The sequence below is a fragment of the Oenanthe melanoleuca genome, chromosome 7 (assembly GCF_029582105.1).
Source record: "Oenanthe melanoleuca isolate GR-GAL-2019-014 chromosome 7, OMel1.0, whole genome shotgun sequence".
Classification (NCBI taxonomy): Eukaryota; Metazoa; Chordata; class Aves; order Passeriformes; family Muscicapidae; genus Oenanthe; species Oenanthe melanoleuca.
In genome coordinates, this window is record NC_079341.1 from 10578202 (window position 1) to 10601003 (window position 22802).

At 44.0% G+C, this 22802-nt stretch overlaps 1 protein-coding gene across 1 annotated transcript in view; it reads right to left on the minus strand.

Annotated features, from left to right (window-relative positions):
* SATB2 (SATB homeobox 2) overlaps positions 1–22802 on the minus strand; it is a 127220-nt gene that overhangs the window by 6201 nt on the left and 98217 nt on the right. Inside the window, exon 10 of the mRNA XM_056496733.1 lies at positions 18759–18956. Coding sequence (XP_056352708.1) covers positions 18759–18956 — 198 coding nt within the window. The remainder of the gene's footprint in view (positions 1–18758; positions 18957–22802) is intronic.

Consider the following 22802-nt stretch of genomic DNA (forward strand, 5'->3'; position numbering starts at 1 on the left):
ACTGATGAGCATGCTGGCCAATTTGAGTGACTGGCTTACTTCATGTCTGGCTCTGCATGCCATAGCCTCACAGAGGAAACGTGAATTCTTGGAGATCCAGATTTTGGGTCATTATTAGGGTCCTACATCTGCAGGTAAAATTTCCAGCAGCTTCAAAAAATTGCTGTGCACACTCTGCCATATCACTTTGGGGTTTGGGTCAGTGCTGCTCTGCCTCTGCTCCGCCAAAAAGGAAACAACAGCACTGCCCTTCCATGTGCGGGGCACAGCACATTCCCAGCACAGGTAAACCCTCTGTGGAGGCTGCCACAAAGCACCATGCACACGATGGGCTTCTGAGAGAAGGGATAACAGCAGTGGCCATGCTCAGCTTCCTTCTCCCAGGAAAGCTGGTGCTGCCCTCAGAAGGATGCACTTTGTGGCACAGATGCCCCACACCCCCCTTCCCCACTCCCATTTCCATCCCCCATGCCCTTCCCCACTGCTCCCCTGCCACAGGTGGGGCAGCCTCCTCCTCCTCCTCCACAGCCAGCACCATCTGGAGCTAACTTCCCTTCCCCTTCCGACTTCTCATCTACTTTCAAATCAAATGTGAAGATTCAGATTTCCTTCCATGCCCAGAGGATTTATTCTTTTCATTCCTTCAAGAGATTTAAGTTTTAAACTCCGTAAGCATGAGTACCTTTCAACATTTGAGAACAGAGCACCTCTGGAAGATGCTGCTTCATGAAAGGTCATTCAGGTAGACTTTCTACTCACGGACAAACTTATCTTTTTGAAACAAATCTACCAGCCCTGGTAGAAAGATTGCAAGCAAATGACTGTGATGGAAGTTGACTTTAAATGATAAAGTGACTGGTCTTAGATCGCACTGTACTGAAATATGATTTGAAGGCCTCAATGAAAAGCAGCTGGAAGCCATATGTAAAATATAATAGTACATGCCTACAGGGAAGGAAGTGAGATATTGAATGATTAAATTTAGGAGAATATATAATGTAGTGTATCATTACGGGAGTGATCAGGATTATTTGTAATAAGCTAAGGGTTTGTGGTCTATCTAAAATCCAAAGCCAAGAATTATCAGGGGGAAGGGACTGTTTTACTGCTTTACACGTACCCACTCCCCATGCCTACATGTGGTCCCACAGGAGAAACCTGACTTTGGTGTTCCCACAAAAAAGAGAGGTGAGTGAACCCAAACTGAAAGATGAACGTCATGGAACTGCAGTCTGTGCCTGTACTGTATTTAATTTTGGCTGGATTCACTATGCCACTGATGTTTGTTTCCATTTCCACCCACTTTCTAGCTAGAACTACACATGTGACATTGGTGAGTGGCTAAGGGAGCCAAGCAGGATGCTCAAGTGGGGAACACACACACACACACACACACCACCAGCAGTGAGGCACCAGCTGACAACACTGGCTCTGTGACACATCACCCTCCACTGCCAGGACAGCCTTTTCAGTACACTGGAATCAGGAGCTGCATTCCTATGTGAAAACCCCAAGCTCTTTTGTTTCCTAGTGTGGTTCTGTCCTTTCCTTTGCAGAGAGGATCAGTCATGTGAGCTTCTGCAACAGCTCCCTTCCACTGGGATTTGCTGAGATGACAAGGTGCCCCTAGCTATGAGAAGCTTACATTCTTCAAAGACTGTGCATTTGCAACAGAGACTGCCCTGGTTGAACAGACACCACCTGCCTCTGTGCACAGACAGCATGAGCACTGACAGGTACCTTGATGGCCTGGGGTAGTCAATATGAATTTTGATAACCCAAACCCACAAGGAGAAAAGTTGAATGGATTGGCCTCTTCTTTGCCAAAGGATGTTTAGAGTAGATATTAGTGAAACGGTTGCAAAGCACTGGAACAAGCTACCCAGGGAAGTGGTGGAGTCACCACCCCTAGAGGTACTTAAAATATGTGAAGATGTGGCACTTAGAGACATGGTTTGGTGGTGGACTTGACATTGGTGGGTTAATGACTGGACTCAATAATCTTAACAGGTCTTTCCCAAACCAAGTAATTCTACCAATCTGTTCTCAGTGGTGGGAAGCTTTTCTTCACCTTTACACTGTTCTCACAGTCACCCATAACACTGTATCACGTCAAGGACTTCTATGCCAAAGACAGCAAGATTTTAGCCTGCTTAAGGACCTCAAAATAAAGCCAGAGAGAACAGACACATACTGCAAAACACAGGTCCAGAACCTTCATTTCCATACACCTAACATCCATTACTGCCCTCACAAGGGTTCAGGGCTCACCACCAGTCTGACCCCATGCAAGAAAAATTCAGCACAACTCTCCTGTCAGCGAGCCACTGGAAAATGTCCTTCCCCATGGCCAGCTGAACTCAAAGGCAGGGTGGAAGACAGGCCTAAACAAGGCCTTCATCTGCATTTTACTGAGCAACACCTCACCTGTGTAAGCTGAGAGCCCCCAGGCAATGCCCAGCTATCCTGGTAAGAGTTTACTGAAGAGGCAAACTCCCTTTAGTTGCAACAAAACCTTAATACCGAGAAGGAGACAATGCCCTGCTCACGAGACTTTACAGGAATAAACTGCAGGAGATTATCTATTCAAACAAACAGCCTTACAGCCCCTAGCCCTGGTCTCTCTTCACATACAGAAATGTGCAGGGATAGAAGAGAGGCAGCAGCTGCCATAACCAGGCCTCCACCCTGACAGCCTCCCGGGCTGGGGCTCGCAGGGCTAAGAACATTAATTACACACAGTCACTGTGCCAAGACTCTTTACAGGTTTCTAGGAATGTCTGTACAAGAAACTGTAGCAGAAGTTACAATTTGCACCTGTGTTCATTTCTTTCCTATTAAAAATGTGGTTCTTAAAACTCCTCTTTTTTTTCTTCCCTTGCAAAAATACATTCATTTGTGTAAACACTGCAGCACTAGTCGCAGCACCAAAGGAAGTATTTTCTTTGGGCTCATTCTCAGAGTGATTTCACACCTTGACACCATAAAGCTGTGTTAAAGACTGTGGTTTAGTTTCCTTGCTTTTCTTGGATTATACAGTATCCTAAGGTCAAAACTCAGGGAAATCCAAAACTGTTATTAAAAAAGAAAAAGTATCTATGAAGTGATGACAAATTGCAGACGACAGGTGTTACATTACATTTTGACTCCAGGCAGGTTTAATATACTTTAGTTTCCTTTTACAATTGCCCTTAGCAGGTACTGTTATCGGTTAGGGATTTAAAAAAATATATGGTACTCAATAAAAGAAGACCGTGTCAAAAGAAATCAATATGAGCGTGCAAAATGGTAGGAAGTCAGACATGGATAAATATGTTCACTTTCATCTAACTTCTGTCAGAGCTTCTTTTAATTTTGTAGCTCAAATGCTGGCTGCATTTTCCAATGCAGCTTAGTAATTGCTTCACAGGGGTAAACACCCTTATTACAGGTAATTATAGTACTTGTCTGTGTTAGGATGTACCCCATCTCATGAACACCAGACCAAACCAGCCAACGAGAACTGGTGGCTACACCACCTCGTAAGCCAGCAGCCCTGGGTCCCATTCATTTTGTCTTCAAAAACAAAGCAGTCACACACTAAAAAAAACCCCAAATATTCAGGCCTTTCCTGCCACCCTTCATCTGCTTCTGAGCACCACTGGAGCCAGAATATCGGATCAGACAAATCCTGTGTCCTACATCTATCGGCTCCAAGGTGCAAGCCACACTCCGAGCTCCAAAAAAGGGACTCAGAGAGGACTCTTGAAGAGAGAAATGAGTTCCACAGGGAACTTAAAGTCAAAGGCAAGTTTGGTTTCCAGGCTGGAATGTAAGCTGGTTGAAGTGATTCATTTCAACATCTTTGGAACACACTTGCCACATGCTTCCCTTCACTTTACGGCAGCTGCCTTGCTCAAGGGCAGGAAATAGGCAGGGATTTGAAAGCATGGCAAGACACAACACCCAGCCTCTGAAACAGCAGCCCCATCCTGCAATTCTCCAGCACCAAACTATCAAAAATGGCCCAAAAGGTGACAAAAAAGACAATAGGAATTAAAAAAAAAAAAAAAAAAAAAAAAAAGAAACTTTCATTTGGATGTTGCTTTTGGCATCCCACACAAAATGGTAAGCATAAGCAAAACAATTACTCTTGACTTGAAGGTGGGGGGAATGTGTCCCTCCCCCTCCCCGGCACACACTGCTCCCATTAATGCTAACAGGAGCTTACCGTACATCAGAGCAAATCCACCACAAAACATTTTTAAGTGCTATCATCACTGGAGATAAACTTTAAAGTACACCCTGATTACACTGCGCTGCTAAGAGTCCACATGTGCGGCATAGCTTGCAATGACAACTTCAGATGACCAGATAACTTTGGGACAGGTCTAAGAAGTTACTGTGAAACATCTGTGCAGAGGAATCTTTTCTTGTCTTTGCTATCCTTTCAAGAAGCTGTGGCACTGCTGTCTGCACAGTTGTTTGAAGAATGTTTACAAATCAGCTTGACAAAGAGAAAAAAAACTTTTGCCACCACTTGACCACAATCATGATCTTATTCTTCAGTAATGCGTGGTTTATTTCCCTTTCCTGATCTCTGTTAATAGACAGCACGTGCCTACACAATAGCCACTATTTTGTCTGTATAATGTTAAAAAAATAAATCAGAAAACTCTGACAATGCAGAACAGTGTCCCGGTGTTTCCTGGGGTAACTGCTCTCCCTCGAATGCTAACTCAACTCTTCCCACAAAAGCACAGGCACAACTTTCATTGCTGTGCAAGTGCCTGAGAACTGGCTGATTTTATGGGGCAGCATAAATGAACTCATGCTGATGAACATTCATGCATTAGCTCTGAATTTCCCATCTCGGGCTGGTTCAAGCCAGATCCTTAGGCTCGGTGCAGAGTAGCTGCAAGCAGCACGGGTACCCCTTTCTCCAGCACCTGGCTGCAGCCTGGGAGAGCTGCCAGCAGCTGCTGCCCAGCCCTCAGGTGGAGGCAGCACGCAGCTCCTGTGTGCACAGGCGCCCGGGCGGATCCGCTCCGGCTGCTGCTGGCACAAACCGGGCGCTGGTGACAGAGCGGCCGATGCGGTCAGGAAGTGTTGCACAACCTCGCTGCAGACTCTCTCCTGAAGGCACTGGTGATGGATGGCTCCATTGTCTGGGGATGGGGCACAGCCAGCACAGCTGGCACAGGGGCCAGTTTGCTGCACCCCTGGTAGGCAGGCAGGACTCTGCTGGCCTTGGAGAAGCCACACGAGTCTCTCCTGCCTGTAACCTGTGGTAGCAAGGCAGCCTCTTCCACAAGGGAAAAAGCAACAGCAGCAACCTCAGAAACACTGCCCTTCTTCATGGTGATGCTGAGTCCCCTCAAGTGGGACTTTTAACATCTGTGTGCACCTTGAGGACTGCAAACCTTCCAGTTAACATTCACCTTCTCCAAAACAAGACCATGAGCTCTGTGGGCCTCTGACCTGCCTCTTCCATGCTTTATCTCACAGCCCTAGCAAGGCTCTCTGGGGTGCTATAGTGTGCAAGCCTTGCACTTTCCACATAGAGCCTGAGCTTGGTTGTGGCCGAAGGGAAGGTCTGCCAAAGATTACAGGTTCAATTCTGCATTTCCCCATCCCAACCCTGATAATCCTAATGAGGAGCTGGCAGAATGCCACAGCAACTAAGGAGGCAACAAAAGGGGTTTTGGTTTGGTTTTCTACACAGAAAATTTTGGGTGTCCTCTACGCTTTCTTCTTTGATTACCACTACACATGTTCTCCTTGTCTTTTGAAAATCAGAAGAGTATTTGTGGGCAGTGTGAGCAAGATCTTCCCTGACAAGCCCCAACCTAGACCCATGCTTAAGGTCAAGCTCTAAACCCCTAACTATGGTGGCATGAATGGCGCCACTATAATAATGTTGTTTTCCAGTTACTCAGACCAGGAGTAGGCACTGCATTATTTCAGGAAGGGTATGTTTGGATTAGACACTGGATTCTGGTGGGGGGGTAATTATTTGTCCCATCAAACTGTTTTAGGTCCTTACAGATGGCTATTTGGGGTTTCAAGAATACCCAACTGTATTGCTAATTTTTACAATGGGAACAGTTAGAAGTCAGGAGAACCTGACTGTTATGGTTAGTGAAAATAGCAGATTTGTGCTGATAAAACACTACTCAGCATGTTTTTTGGCTTTTGAGATGTAACCACCAATGCACTTAATAACAGGATTTGTGCAAACTATACTGTGTGAATCAAACACATAAAAGTATAAATATTCCTTTTTTTAGAAAGTAAGTCTTAAAAAGTGCATTATAATCAACTACCGTGGTAGAAGCAAAATATTCAGTATTACCACACACGCAACTGGCATAATGTACTTTATTATACCCTTAGCTTGAAACTGGGTAAATAAAAATCAAATGACCAAAGTACAGTCTCCTGCACAGATCAGGTCACTGAAGACAGGATGCCTCAGAGAATTAGATCTGATTGAGCTCTAGAGAAGGTGGGCACATGGAGATGACAGAGGAAGCTACCCTGGCATCTCACTCCCATGCTGTTGAGCTCCATGTCTCACTACTCTGACCTGTACCATTTTACAGACTCTGGATGCTGGTAGAAAATTTCTTTATGGGAAGTCAACAGCACATGCAGTTTATATTCACAGTTTTTTAGTACATTTTAAATAAAACAGTTTAATGTAAGGCCAGAGAGGCAGTATTAGAACAAAGTAGAAGATGACATTGTTATGGCCCTGGGATCCATCCAGCTTTGCTGCTGGCTGCTATGGGGACCTCCATGGACTGCTCTGTCCATGCCTGGCTACACACACAAAATTGCAGGGGTAAAGCTCACACTTAACACAAGCCTGCAGCTACTGTAGGTCTGTGTGCAAGGAGCCCCAGGCTTTTGCTAGAAATGCAAAACACCATTCTTTGCTTCAGTAAGGTTGGGACTTTGTGGAATTTTTCTGTCAAAGATCTTTTGGTCAAAAATGTTGACAGAGTGACATCAAAGGACTGACTAAGTAAAGTCTACTTTGCCAAACTGTTTGCCTGGGGCAGCAGAGGGGTGAATATTATGACAAAGTTCAAGCAGTTGTTTAGGCATTTTTCATGAAACAGCATATTCTCATTGCTTTTATTCAGAACAACTTCTGCTCTTCAAATTCTTCCTATTTTCCTTCAAAGCATTATGTTGCTTGTTGCTCTAAACTGCCGCAAACCTTTTTTTTTTTATTTGAACTGAAAATAATAATTCAGAAAGGACCAACATATTTTTTTTCTTTCAGCATTTCAGAAATGTCAGCAACCCCTTTAACTCAGCTCAAGCAGTTCTACAGCTCTAGGCTGTACCACCCAAGAAAGAGCAGCTCACAGCCATCTATCTACCCACCTACCTCCTTCACCATCGTATTTGCTAAGCGTTGTACTGATGGGAGCTCTGAAAGAACAAAATGCAGTTTATAAAAGGAGATGGATGTGAATCCTTTCTATCTCAAAATCCAATAAAGCTTATGATTTTTATTGCATGTGGGAGTCCTTTGGTCAATGTAACACTGATTAGCAGCTTGGCCAGTAAGTCTGATAAAACCAGAAAGTACTTCGAATATATTCTGGCCAGAGACACCTGGGAGTGAAGTGTGAGTGTTGCAGCTGATGGCCCCAGGGTCATACGTGTACCTTGGGATTTCTTCACTGATTCTGTTTTGTCTGGCCATGGCTTTGTTCCGTTCTCTCCAGAAATAATTATTCCAAACCTCTCTTATCCTTTAATCTTCCTGAAAAGGGAGCATCATCTCAAAACTATTTCTCCTTACCTTTCCAACATGCATGAATGAAGACAAAAGATTTACAACCTGCTTCAGGCAGGGGTCCAGACTGGACTTTGATAGATCCCAAACATAGCAATGCAGCGTTCTTGCTCATCTCATTTAAACAAGGGAACACCAGGAATAACATTACCCCAAGTCAGCAGTGCTTCCCTGGTGCTAATCAGGCCATTAAAAAGGCATAAGCAGTTTGTTTGACACAGAGGGACAAAGAGAATCACAGAAATGAATCAAAACTAGGGAAAAATTAGAGATTAAAAGTAATAATACTCCTTCCAGCAAAACACAGTCTGAATGCGTGATAAGTGGCTAAAAGACACAATCACTGCAGATCTAGAGACAAAAAAATGCCTCCTGACTGCATGAAGTGTAAATTAAACTTGCACTGATACAGAAGCATTTCCTTCACATGGCAGCTACTCACTGCCGTCGGGAAATCTGAGGCAAACGAGAGCTGCCACAGCCAACCCTCCCTGATCTCGCCTGTGGAAAACACACACGCTCAGAGTCAACACTTGGAGGGAAAGGAAGAAAAACCCAAACACGGCAGACTTGCTAGAAGAGACTTCCATGGAGGTTTCCTCCCCAAATCAGCAGATGGTATCCAGTTAGTCAGGGTCAGGGACTGCCCGTGTGGTTTCCTGCCTGCTTGCCTTTGTAGCTTATCTGGGCCTCATCAAGATATGCAGTCCGAAAAAATTAGAATGGCTAAGTACAGGAATTAGGGAAACTAAATACAAATGAGCTCTGGTCTGCACTTGTGCAGAGGAGCAGGGGAATCCATGCCTGTGGGTGGAATGGAAGCAGCAGTGCCAACCCCTCTGAGGGGCAGCCATGCTGGGCTGCAGCACTGCACCACTGCAGGGACAGCCATGGTGGGCTGCAGCACTGCACATCTGCAGGGGCAACCAGGCTGGGCTGCAGCACTGCACCACTGCAGGGACAGCCAGGCTGGGCTGCAGCACTGCACCACTGCAGGGACAGCCATGCTGGGCTGCAGCACTGCACATCTGCAGGGGCAGCCAGGCTGGGCTGCAGCACTGCACCACTGCAGGGACATCCAGGCTGGGCTGCAGCACTGCACATCTGCAGGGGCCAGGCCAGGCCTCGTTAATGCCGCCATGCCTCTGCAGGCACCAAAGCCGTGCCAGGCTCCATCCAAAACACCCTCAGCGACAGCCCGGCTGCTTTGAAAATACCCCTGACGTCAGTTTACAGCCCTGCCGGCTTTAACTATGGTGCCAGTGCCTGGTGGCAGCCCAGCTCCACAGAGTATCCCCAGCCCAGCCCCATGGTGTATCCTCAGCCCAGCTCCATGGAGTATTCCCAGCCCAGCTCCACGGTGTATTCCCAGCCTCACCAGCAGCCCAGCACACGGCTATGAGATCTGCAAAGCTCCAGGCACACACTGGCTCTCGTAATGCTGTGCATGGGAGCAAAACAAAACTCCACCAGGAATGTATGCACAAGCTGCCATATGGAAAGGGCATTCTCAAATTAAACCCTGAAACCCAGATGAGATCTGAGCGAAGGACAGTTTCACTTAAAGGAAATGTCTGAGGTCAACCAGCAATTAACTGAAAGGTTCTGATTGAATACGCTATTGACTGCGCTCACATCAGACAGCTTCCTGTTTATTATACCTTATGGGCTGTCTAGGTGCCAAGACATTAAGCTGTCAATAATCTATTAATACTAAACAGCTCCTCCCTCCTGACTCCCCCCTTGCAAATCCTCTTAGGCTAAGAAACTGCACTAAAAAGATGGAAATTTTTGAAGTGAGATGGAAATGAGCTTTTTAGGGTATTTCTTTTGCTTGGTTCCAGCTGAAAGTACAGTAACATTCATAAACAATATAACACGCAGTCTATAACTACATGGAAAAAATTGTGTTAAAAAAAATCAGCCATGATTGAGACCATATCCTGAAATCTGGCTTTCTTTTCCAAGCCATCTTTAAACAGTCTAAGCTAAATTTAATTAACAATTTACAACAAGGAGAGAGAAGTTATTTAAAGACAGGCCTACAGGTCCTTAACATTCAGTGTCTGGGAAACAGTTGTATATAAAAAAAAAAGTTTTAATGAATTTAATAGAGAAAAGCACTTTAATTAAATGCTGTCAAAGAGGATTGTATTAATGACTGCACACAAAGGAATTTAAAGCAAGCCAAGTATATTTAGCAAATAGGAAGTAGGCTTTCAGAGGCTGCAACTATTTATGTTTCTGCCATTGCAATGCATCTAGGAGATCGTGTTGCCAATTGAAAGCAGTTATGGTATTAGATATGATTTTATTTATTATGGATTATTAAAATTTCAAATGCTGCAGGGAATACATTTATTTTAATTTCCAAATGAAAGAACAAAGATATTTCCTCCTTGTTCAGTAAGAGGAAAAATAGGAGAGGAAATAAATAATAAATAATAATAATAACTTAGCACTTAACTAGTAAAGTGCTGTCCAGACAGATCTTTTTATGGAGCTTGTTGAGTCCTGAACTTTTAGTGCGTCTCTTTCCTTCTGCTCCAACTGGATGGATTCACAGTTGCTACCATAGCTTCCTCAACACAGCAGAGAAAGAAAAGACAGCTCTTAAAACTTGTGGGTACAAGGGACTTCTGTGATACCCTGCATGGTTCAACTCAGAACTACCAGAATCCCAATGAAAGAAATCCTGGCTGCCAGGCTTTTGCAAGCAAGACTGAGAATAGTAAGGTTTTCCAGACCTAGCCATGAGATTTGGCCACATATTGCTCATAAAAAACCAGAACAATTATGGGTCTGCATTAGGACTTTGTGCACAATGTGCTCACCTTCCTCAACATCCACGTGACAGGACTCCTAGCAGGAAGGAAAGGGGTTCTTCACAACTCTCTGTGCCCACGTGCCTTGGATTCAAGTGTGGCACATCAAATGGGCATGGCCTAGTAAGTGCAAAATGTGGAGCTTCAAACCATAAATCTGAGAAAAAGGCAACTAGAAAATTCAAGGGTATCAATATTATTTTGGAGTCTAATGAATGGCACAATAGTGTAGAACTAAATTTAGTCCCAACTGGAAGTACAGGAATGTTTTTTTAACAAAAAGTTAATGAGATAGCTGGGTCTGTAATATCCAGGATGTGTTCTATGATTTACCACATCTTTTTTGCCATATGTAATGGTAAGAAGTTAGTAATGATTTTAGATGATTTGAGCTTCCAAACATTCTCCAGAAGCACCTTATACATGCTAGTATTCCTTTGTTTCTGAACACCAAATCCTTTTAAAGTTAGGCACCACAATGGGAGTTAGTACCAAATTACTGTTTTTTAAATGTACTTATTTCTAGTTAAGATTTTCATCTTCTCATTTGCAACATGCAAAAAGTGAGTAGAAGTGGGAGAGACGTCATTGGAAAAGAGGGAAAAGGGGACACTGACTTCCTTCCACAATGTGAGTAGCATCATATATGGTGAAGTTTAATTTTCTAAATACATTATCTGATTTTTGTTTAAGACTTTAATAGAAGTCATGTGTGATGTGTGTTGAGAATGTAGCCTTTGTTGTTCCACAGCTAGGGATCTTGCAAACAGCTTCGCTTTGTCTGTGCCAAGATATTTTGGAATAGTCTTTGAAACACTGTAAGCATAGATGACTGTGAGAAAAAATATGTGCTACTGTACTTTTGGATACTTGATGCGTGAGAATAGTGCATGCACACAAAACACTTCTCCTTTCAATCTGCAATTCCTGTAAAAGTCCATACAAACATGGAACAACACACAATATACTGACCCTGAAAAAAACCCCATATCTCTGCACACACTACAGGCTCTGGGTATTTCCAACCATTCAGGGGACCAAAAAAAAAGAAAAAGAAAAAAAAAAGGAAAAAAAGGAAAAAAAAACAAACAAACAAAAAAAAACACACCAAAGAATTCCCAAAAAAATGACTGGCCCTGGGCAAGGAGACTGACCATCTATGTCCTGCTCTGTCATGGCCTAACTCCCAGCACTGCCCAGAGGCTGCACCATTTCCCTGCAGGATGCTCTGCAACACAGAAGGAAGAGTAGTTCCTTGCTCTTTGAGGATCAAGCAGTGCAAAGTGCTCTGGTAGCACAATTCTCAATGGTTGCCCTCCCTATGTAATTTTTATAATTGCCTATATGTAGAAAAAGACCAGCTGCAATGATCCAGGGCTCTAACTTTATCCTAAGATTTCTGTAGAGAGCCTGAAAAGAAAATGTTGCATACAGCCAATAGCCTATAAACATTTACACATCTCTGAAGCCTGATACTATAATTTATGAACAAGTGTGAGGGATATAAAGTAATTAGGGAGCATTAAAATTAAATTAAAAAGAGCAATATTTTTAACTGCAAAAATTTTCAAATGTAAATGGAACAGAGGCTCATCTAGTGGCTTTTCAGCCTTCAAGGTTTTGCCTGCTGCTGGCAAGCTTGAAAGGTTATGTGAATTTAAAGAGCTTTATTTAGTGATCTTGCTCTATATGTTTGCTCATCCTCAACCTACTACGGCTCCTTACAACACTAGCAGCTCAGCATTTACAACGGGGCCAGGACTGTAAGAAATGAGGGCTAAATCTGGGCAAATTGTGTGTTAAAGGCAAAAGGGTGAGACAACAGAGGCCAGAGCTACAGTGATGTCATTTGGTAAAACAACAACTTGTCAGAGCAACACCAACACAAACCACCACCCTGCTACTTACTGCCAAGTCTCAGTGGTGCTAAATCTGCACATTCCAATTTTAAGGGAAGTTTCTGCCTGGAGCATTTTGCCATGGGAGCCAGAGCAGCCCAAGCAGAGCTGCTCTGAGGCAGCCTCACAGAAGATATGCCCTCAGAGTCATCTTTATGGTAAGATGCTGCTGAAGAAAAGCACCAGTGATGTTCTCAGGGCTCCTTCATGCAAGAGTCCCACCTCATTCCTGCCCTGTCCTCAGCTGATCCTGGACCAAACGAAAGCTGCCCAGGAACAGCTGTCACTGAAGTGGCCTCATGGTTTCAGGTTCTGTACAAATGTGAAAAGGATGTTCTATTCTGACAAGACCTAATTTGCCACCACGAAAAACTCAAAACTCTACAGTTTGCTTGATCTCCCATTTCTAGGGTTAAATGGAACAGTACTAAACCTAAACTAATTTCAGAACAGAGGCAGTTTGGCTTTAATTGCAAGTACACTCCCCACTATCATTCAAGGGGAATAACAGGCCTAACGTTAATAAAAATCAGCAGCATTTTCAAAGCCACATTAGATATCCACACTAAACAGAAACAGCTGAGATGGCTCAGTAGGCAGGTTTGGCTGCAGCAGGCACAGCTCAGAGCCTTTCCCTGCAATTGTGGAAACTATCAATCACAAGAAGATCTACTGGATACTTTAGAGTCAAAGATAAGGGGGTCATTGTCTGATTTGTGGCTCTGTTACCTTTGTCAAACTTGTGCAAGACTCCTGAACTACTGTGACCCATCAGAAATATGGTGTGCACCAAGACCATGGAGAGCCAGAGCATGCAGCCACAGCTGGTGCTTCAAAATGCACCATCTCCAGCTATGGGGCACAGGTACTGGAGAAGCATGAGAAAGGAGCTCAGAAGTGGAAGGTGCGTGAGATTTTTGGGTTTTTGCATGCACCACATGATTTAAAGACAGTTCCTCTACCCCGACCCAAAAGCAGTCACACAAACAATAGAGATAAATGCAGTGTGAGTAGCATTTGCAATAAATACTGCTTTCACCTTTGACACTGCATAGAAATCGAAGTTACACAGTTTAAAACTTTTTTTCAGTGGTTTTTAATAGTTTATATTGAAGGAGATACTGAAATTGACTGTTGTCTAATTTTGATAAGAGAAAAAATGAAACTCCAGATAACTAACAATCAAGAAAGACAGATATTCTCTACTCACAAAATTCAGAGACCTCATTCTGACACACATTTCCCTCTGTAGTTCTAAAGCAAAGAAAAAAAAAATCCAAGTGCAACCCTCCCAAACCAAAGCTCTGAGCATTTTGAGTATAATGAATAACCTACAATACAAGTTTCTCTTAAAAGTCCATTTGGGTTTGCTGAGTGTAAGTTGTGTCACCAGCCTTGACCATCCTGTCTGAGCAGACATCACATCCAGACATGGATTAAAGAACTGGGGAGTCAAAAAGCAGTGGGTATCAACCTATGGTCTGTCTTTTGGGTGAAGAAAAGCGATCAAAAAGCAAAGCTATCACGGTGCAGCCATTAAGAATGAGCCATAGGGCACAGCATCCCCATAAAAAAATGTGTTTCAAAACAGTAAGGACCAGACTCAGAGAGCTAGCATGGTTTGGGAAAGTGACTTTTGTCCAAGTCTCACAGACAACTCAGTCCTAATTTCCAGTATGCAAAATCCCCTGGTGTAAGTCACACAAACACAGCAAAATCTCACTGTGCACATCATCCTATAGATCATTAAGCACACCATGTTCCCCTATGGAATAACACAGTTTTGCTTCACTCATCATCTGTGATTGCCTAAGTATTATTAATTAATATTATTTTTTAAGAAATTTCAAGTCTCACTGGTTTTTCCATCTGTGTGCTACGCATTATGTGACCCATGAACTCCAAGACATTATTTAGAATCAGATATTTCATTAGGAAGCACTACTGTGGTGTTCATCCCCCTCTTTATTACTTCTAGAAAGAGAATATGAAATTAGTTTCATTGGACTGCCATCACCACTTGCCTTGACCCATTTTTATGAGGGCTCCATGTTCTGCTCTTTTGTATTTCATTGTCATTTCTAAAGTAGTCCTTTCCCTCACTAAATTATAAAATTAGTATTTCATTTACTTCTGTGGTATGTTATTTTCTGCATATTTTAAGAGAGATCATAATGTTTGCAGTGAACACACAATACAGAAGAGCTTTCCTTTTCTTTTATTTACTAATCTTCCTCCATGATTTATGATCTGAACTATTATATATTGCCAGATTTGTCTGAATCAAAGCTTCTGTGAAATAAAAGGGTGGAGGGATGTAATTTTCAAAAGTGCCAAAAGTAACAGTGTATCCGAAAGTGACATTTGATTGATCTTAAATAAGTATGTACCTACCAGCCTCAGATCTACCTGTTAATTTAGAGAAAATGAGAGGCAAGGTTTCCACATTCTCTGAATAGAAGGTACTTTGCTGCAGTGGTGGCTCATTACTCCAGAGAACCATCTTACCCACCTGGGCACTCCAGAGATAGCAGCCTGACTCATGGCCTTCCCAATGGAGTCAGGTTTCTCTGCCCCAGCAATTAACAAAGAATTAGCACTACATTAAAGTGCCAGGCAAGATGGTTACTCTCTGGAGTGGTCACCTTGGACACAGCACACAAATAGTGGGAGAAAGGAGAGAAATTAGATTTACTGTGTCCCAGCATGTCTGTAACAAACACGGAATCCCTGGCTGGCAGTGGGAAGCAGCTGTAGGCACTTGTCAGCATTAACACTCCAGAAAGGTCTAATGCCAGCAAACAGCCAGGGAATGGTGGGATCTAGCAAGGGATAGGAAGTAAGACAGGGAAGGCTCAGCTCTGCAGAGCAGCAGCAGAAGCACAAGGACTGCCTGCTGCAAAGAGATACTTTGCACACAGTTAAGAGCCAGGCCAGGCCAGATCAAAGGGCCAGCCAGGATCCCATTCCTGGTGGTGGCTGTGGTGGAAGAGGATGAGAACACAGCAAAAATGTAATAATGCTTTCCAGGATATCCTGGAACCTGTGGCTCAGGCCCTCTGTAATTCAGAGGTGATGTCCTTATGGTACCCCAGCTAGCAACAACCTCACTGCTCTTCTTAGCAGCACTTTGCTATTACACCACATTGCATGGAATGGAGGGAGAGACCTTAATGGACATCTCAATTTCCTTAAAAACCAGAGAGGCTGTGGCAAGCTCAGCCTGCAGGCACAGCAACATGTAGATGTAGCATGGATGCTCCACAACCAGTGTGTGAAGGAAAATCCACACTGTGGTATGTCCATATGGTCACACTCAGGGCTGCCAGAGAACACAGCCATGTCACAGAGCCCTCCACAGGGCTCACATTTTATGACTCTTCAGCATAGTAACAAACAAATCAAGTGTGCAGCGAGGAATTTTTAAACACTCAGCTTCTACTGTAGATATTATTCATTTCAGAAACAGTAAAATAACTGATTAAATAGATTAATATATGGCTGACGGGAAAAATCTAATGGAAGAGAGAAAAATAATAATGTTTGGTTTTAAAACCCTGAACCTAAAGCTAAACAGTGATGTGCATGCTAGTAATACCAAACCAGTGAGGGCAAGAACAAGGAAATAACAATTCCTTAAACATGAAGAAGCAGCCTGTGTCCAGCTGATCCCCTACAGTACAACTGCCCCAGTGAGCACACCCTGCCTTTTATAAGAGAGAAACCATACCTGGCCTTGGGGTAATTCCATCACCAAAGTGTCCCCAACCCCGTAAGCAGCAAGTGAACTACACAAAATACATCACAATGATATCTTTGCCATTTCTATGAAGCCATACTGAGGAAAAGGTTGCAATATAGCCACATCTTTTGCCTGGTCATGCCTCTTGTGATGATAGCAAGGATATTCTTCTAGTCTGACAGGGGGACATCCCCAGCCCATACAGGGTTAAGTCATGGTGGCTGGAACTCTAGCAGCAGTGTGGGACAGCCTTTTTTCTGCTTTCCCAGTCTCTCAGCTGAAGGAGCAGGAGAATCAAGCATCAGACAGAAGTTACCATACACACACCTAAGCCATCAGAGCAAAGAGAAAGGTGGGCTGGGCAGAGAGAGACAACAGAGGGAAGATCCTGCCTGCTTCTATGTTAGCTCTGCCCCTGCTGTTATTCACAGCACTGCTGCTTTTATCTTCTTCAAAGGACTGTCATTTTGCTATCAAGGCTGCAGGTAAGGGCTTGACTTACAGCACACTTCTCACCAGCAAACCTGCAAAGCAAAGTAGGTCGGTGACTGCAGCTCCTGGATGTTTCCACCCCCTGCTAAAATGCAGCCAGGCACTATGGCAGACATTCTGCACCCGCCACTGCTTTGAGAAGGAAATGAGAGTTGCTTTCCCACTTGACACTACAGGGGGAATTTCAGATAGGCAGAATGTAATTACTTGGCCTGGAGTTCAGCCAGGAGCAGGGCCCAAGACCCCTATCCTTATGTAAAGTGCCACAAAATCTCCAATGACTGCAAGTGTGAGGACCTCAGCTTTACATCTCTGGCTGCTGTCATTGGTTCTTCATGGCTAATTACCTAATAGTGACCCTTGCAGCAAAGCTAAAAAAAACAAACCTTGCTTCTTGAAACAATTCAAGTCCCAGAAACTGAAAACTACACAAAAATTATTTGCTGTATCTTTTGACAGTAGGGAGCAGGTGGACAGCAGACCTCCTGTGCGTGGCACTGGTAGCGTGTCACTCAGAAACCTACTGGGGTTTTTGGATGGCCAAGCATAGCTTTAAAATGCAGCACCCCCAAAACACAAGCCTACTGTATCAACTGCATACCAGTCTCCAGAGTTTTGTTGTATGTAGTTGCCAGCTGGTTCCATTTATTTTTCTTCATTTTTCATATTTTGACTGTAATAAATAATTAATCCATGGCTTTGTAACTTGCTGACAAATACAAATGCACAGCATTCCAACACAGTGTAACGTGTCACTCATAAGAGCCAACCTGCATGATGCAGAAAAGTGATGTGCAGAAGGCTTTGGAAAGTAGGATAATCATCAAGGTCACTCACAAGATCCCAGGGAAACTTTTCCTGTCTGTTAGAGGATATTCCCCCTTGCTGTGGGCATCAGAACTGTGTTATTATGTTCAAGTCTATAGAGGTCTAATTGTCATCCCACATGTTAGCTTGGCCCTTTCTTTACCTGTTTGTAGCTTCTTGCTTCCAAGATCCCATAAACTTTTGGGATGTGGAAGACAAAACTTGCAAAATTAAGTACTTAGAGCGCTTCCCCTTCTTTATAGCCCTGAGAATCTGAAACCCAGGAAACAGTTTTTTTTTCTTTCAGGCAGACACAAAGGAAGGCAAGGAGGAAGAAGTTAGCAGAAGAGACAAAAAGGACTGAACTAGGCAATAATTAATCTGAATGAGAACTACATGTTTCAGATGGGCAGTACAACAAGACAGAGAAACCTCTTGCCTTTAGAAAAAAGGTGACTAGATAGCTGGCAGCAGTGGTGGCAGCACAAGAGCAGCAACAAAGAATAGAGGCTGAATGCCAAGGTTCACAGCAAGAGTAGCAAAGCAGTGTAATCCACCATCAAACTGCAAGATTACCAGAGAAATGCACAGTACAAACAACTCCCAGAGTGGTCACATAATCTGGCATCAAGTGAATGGTGCTGAGTGCCAGGGGCTGAATTAGAGGGCTGAAGGGAAGAAGGGGCTGAATTGCGAGGGGCTGAAGGGCTGCTCTGGAAGGTATTGCCTCAGCTTTTTAGACTGAAGAAATACCTCCTGAGCCTCTCTTAACCATCTGTAGATGTCTGAGTTTGTGACATGTGTTACTAGTTATTAGGAATACACATTAAGCTGATTGTCTCTTCTGACTGAAGCTGGAAATGCAAAGAAGAGAGTCTGTAGTATTTTCATTTTGTTTTCTGTACACATATTTGTATTTATTTATTTCTCATTCTACTAATACCTGAGACAAGAGTAGAACAAGGGTGCATAAACCAAAAAATTCATACTAGTCAGAAATGTATAGAGGAGCGAAACAATCCCAATGAGGCTGTGACATGAAGGCCTGTTCCTCACAACATCCTCACCATGGTCATTCCAGAAGTACTTTTAAGTTCCAGTCAATACACAAAAAGCCTGTCACCATGTTAGAGTCTCGAAAGCCCCTGTGTTAGCCAGCCCTCCCCCACAGGCCCCGAGGAGGCAGACGGTGCTCTGACCTGCACAGGCTCGGGCGTGAGCTGCACCACGTGCTGCATGCGCTCGCTGTGGTGGTGTCTGGACTCCTCCTCGTAGATCACATCCCTCTCGTGCTGCGGCAGGTTCAGGAAGCGCCGAATGGTGCACAGGTTCTCCCACAGGGTGCGGTTCTCCGGGCTGGGGTTTTCTTTCCAGCGCAGCAGCTCACACAGCCAGCCCTGCAACGGTAGGGTCAGCACGGTCAATTCACCGAGCACCGAGGAACCACATGTGAGCGGGAGGTCAGCCACACTTAAAGCTCTGACACTTGCTAACAACCCTCACTGCAACCTGCAGCAGACCCAGAAATTCACTACTCCAAATGTCTAGTAGAATATACTATCATATCAAGACTTCTGAATTGCTGACACTGTGTTGCACTGACTACCCCAGATCTGAACCCCACTAAAATTTTTCATCTTTAAATAATAAAATCTTAGATAAGATGCAGCCTTACAGAAAGGACATCCTCTAGCATGTAGCACAAAAGCAGAAAACAGGGTCCTGCAGAAGTTACAAAATACCAAGATACTAGGCAGAGGTAATTCTAAACCCAACTACAGATTGTAAAAAAAGCATATTTTATTTCTGCTGTCTTATTTTAAGGCTAGTTTGAAATGCCTTTAAAAGGTTACTACTGTATGTAAGGAGCTGTAGGACCTCTCCAGAGGGACTGACTGCTTAGATCTCTGAGGTCAAAGCACCAGCCTCCAGGAAGCGGAGATGACCTGCACCCCAAGGGCAGGAGCTGCTGGGGTGAGGACAGCCCATGTGTGCAGAGCGTGACCCAGAGTCCCCAGCAGGTGAGCCAGGGATCACTGCTGCTGCTCCTGCCCGGCGTGGGGGCACAGCCAGCCCTGTCCTGCCTGCCAGAAGCCAGCCTACTTGGGGCTGGGGACAGTGGCTCCCCTCCTGTGCCTGCACAGGAGATGCAATGCAAATGACAGAAAATGAGAAGATAATGCCGAGGATGCTGTCAACGCGCCTTACTGACTCCTGTCAAAATATTTTACCTAGTAGCTTTATAACCCATCATTTTCAAGCTACAGCTCAGCATTCTGACACCATTTTGACAGGCACCTTACAATACCTACAAGATAGCTGGATCAATGTTAAAAATGTTTGGTACGAGAAGCAGCCAAAATTGTGTTTTTCTGAACAGTGACCAGAGCAAGCTGAACAGCCAGGTTCATTACCATCCCACAGGGGGACTTTTTGGTATTGCTTTTTTGTGTAACAACTTGTAAGCCATTGACAACTTCTACCGTGCACGCTAAACCCCGTGTAAAATATCATAGGCCGTTGTTTATCTTACTCTCCACTGTGTCTTTTTCCTTCACCCCCCCCAAAAAAGGCAAGATTTGATTATCTCCGCTGCATCAGCCAAGACAGCAACACCAGCTGTTCTCATTGTGCAGCCTCTTCCTCACGGCCTACATGTTAATAACCTGATCATTCCATTTTCTCCTTCAACTGCCGGCTGCAGCACAGTGAAGAGACAAAAACCCAGGCCCATCTGCAGCAGCTGTAGGCACTGAACTGTGAAGCCACCAGGGATTTATAAACTAATCTGTAACACAACACTGCCTTGTTTTTACAAGTGAGAGGCCACATTTGTGCAGACCTGATCTTTTCTTGCAATAAACTTGGAGGGCTGGGGGGTGGTGGGGAAAGGATGAAAACAAAATATATATAGTAATTTACTTAGAGAGAAAAAAAGCCAAAACCTTCAGCATTGTATTTTCAAAGTGTTTTGATTGGTATTTGGGTAATCTCTCAGCCAGGTGAAGTCTGCATTTTAATGTGGTTTGGCAACATCCCTTACCCTCAATTCTCTTCCTTCCAATGCTCAGAAATCCCCCAAAACGTTGTCTCTTTTAGAGAAAATATAGGAAGAAAATCTCCCAGCTCCACAGTGTTTTCTCAGGGGCTCCTCCATATAGAGGAAATAATTTTTGAAACGGAATATAAACCATCTGTATAAAAAAACAGCTCCTGTTGCTCCCTGTTCCAAGATGTTTCAAGCAGGTCTATCTAACACCTCCTGGGGATGCTGCAGCACGAAGAGCCATGGTGTAACAGAAAGCACAGAGTAAGCCCTGCAGCTGGTGGAGCTGGAGCCCATTGCTGGTGGGAGGATGGGTGCCTGGCTCTGGCAGAGCCCGGGCACAGCTCGGCAGGGCCACCTCCCCTTCCAGGCTGGACCGGGCAGGCGATGGGACTGCCGCGCTTTGATTTATCTGCCCCGCTATAATCAGCGCTCATTACAATCACTTAGAGCAACACTACAGGCCTCATTACGGACTAGGCACTCGCTGCCATTAGTCTTTAAGAAGGATAGCGCTCAATTTGCCTGGCAACATGCGAGGTCCTGACCTTGGAGCTATTAGGGAAAAGATTAGACTGCAGTGTGACCATGTGTGCAGACACGAGCAAACCAAATTAATTTCTGGCAAAGGGAGGCACCAGGCAAGGACCCCGCCATCCTGAGGACACCTGAGAACTTTTCCATTCCCCAAAGGAGATAAGCTAATGGCACGTTTAAAGGAGCCTGGCTCTGAAGGTGAAGCACATCCATGGTATTTAGAGAGATATTAATCCAGTTTCCCCACTAAGTATTTGCTTGGCTGATCAGATTAAGGGATCTAGCCTTCAACAGCACACCCCCACCACAGCAGGCCCCAAGAAATCTGTGATACTTCACAGCCTCAGACATATTGCACCATGTGTACCCAGCTGCTACAATAATTAGCTTATGAATGTATCAGCTGGTTCTGTGATTTTTATAAATAATAACTAACCTACAGAGCAGAAAGATTTCCACGAGCCTAATATTAGCAAGAAATTGCAAGGTGCGCCTAACTGAATTGTCATTGTGCTAAATGCCCTGTCTTCTCTCACGTTGTGCGGGACTGGATCTCCCCCAACACCATTTATAAATATTTATTTTTGCAATGTATTTGTGTCAGCTTTCTTCACAAGAGCCATTATTCGCTCACCCCCACACATACACACGCATACCCACTGCATGCATGTATACACTTACCTGCATCAAATCTGTCCTTTCCCTACTCTTTTTCTGTTCTTCCCTCTCTTTATTCAAGCATTCATTCAGGACCCTCTCTATCCACCTATGGGGCTGTTTATTAGGCAATAGCTTTGACTAATACGTGAGAAAACACAGCGTGCTGCAGCTTACTCACACGTTCTTTATGGCTGCAAGTAACTGCCTTCCCCATGCACAGATGAAAAGTCTGCATCGGCTTTTTAAAATTATTTATTTAAATAATCTTAGCACGCCATCCAAGAAAGTTTTGCAGTACCAGGCAAAAAAAAAAAAAAAAAAGTGTAAATGTCAAATAAAACAGTGACAGATGACAGTATTCTCTATTGAATAGCACCGTTTCTTCGTGCATGTTCAATGAGAACTCATGAATTATTAATACACAAAATCTCCTTTTACTGTTAAAATCTCAACTTGGCGTTTTTTGGTTACAATTTTTTTATTTTCTCTTATTTATTTCTTTGGGGTCTGTGTACATTACACAGAGCTTTCCAGGAGAATTATTTCATTTAAGAAATGCTAACATACAGAAATTTTTGGAGCTACAGCCATTCACAGTGAATTTTCATCTATAGCTACATTTATTGGCATGAAGAAGGAAAAGTGAAGGAGACACTATCTCACCACCTTTTCCCCCACTCATCCCACAGCATCTGAGCTCACTGCATTACAAGTAAATACAACGTCTGTGAACGTATTCTGAAAAATCTAGCAAACAGCAGACCCTTCCCCAGACCTGTAATATGCTGTGTCTCTGGTCCTGCCTCCCCTGCACATCACAGGTCTCGCTCCACCACACAAACAGCCCCCTTGGCCGCCAGAGTTACCAACGAGTTTGATACACACCAGTGTCAATATGGGTGGCAGAATCTAGCCCTTAATGTCAGCTTCTAAGGTTCTCAAATGGGAATGTCTTCCATTAAAAATAAGAGGAGGAAAAACAGCACAATTAAAGGATGCT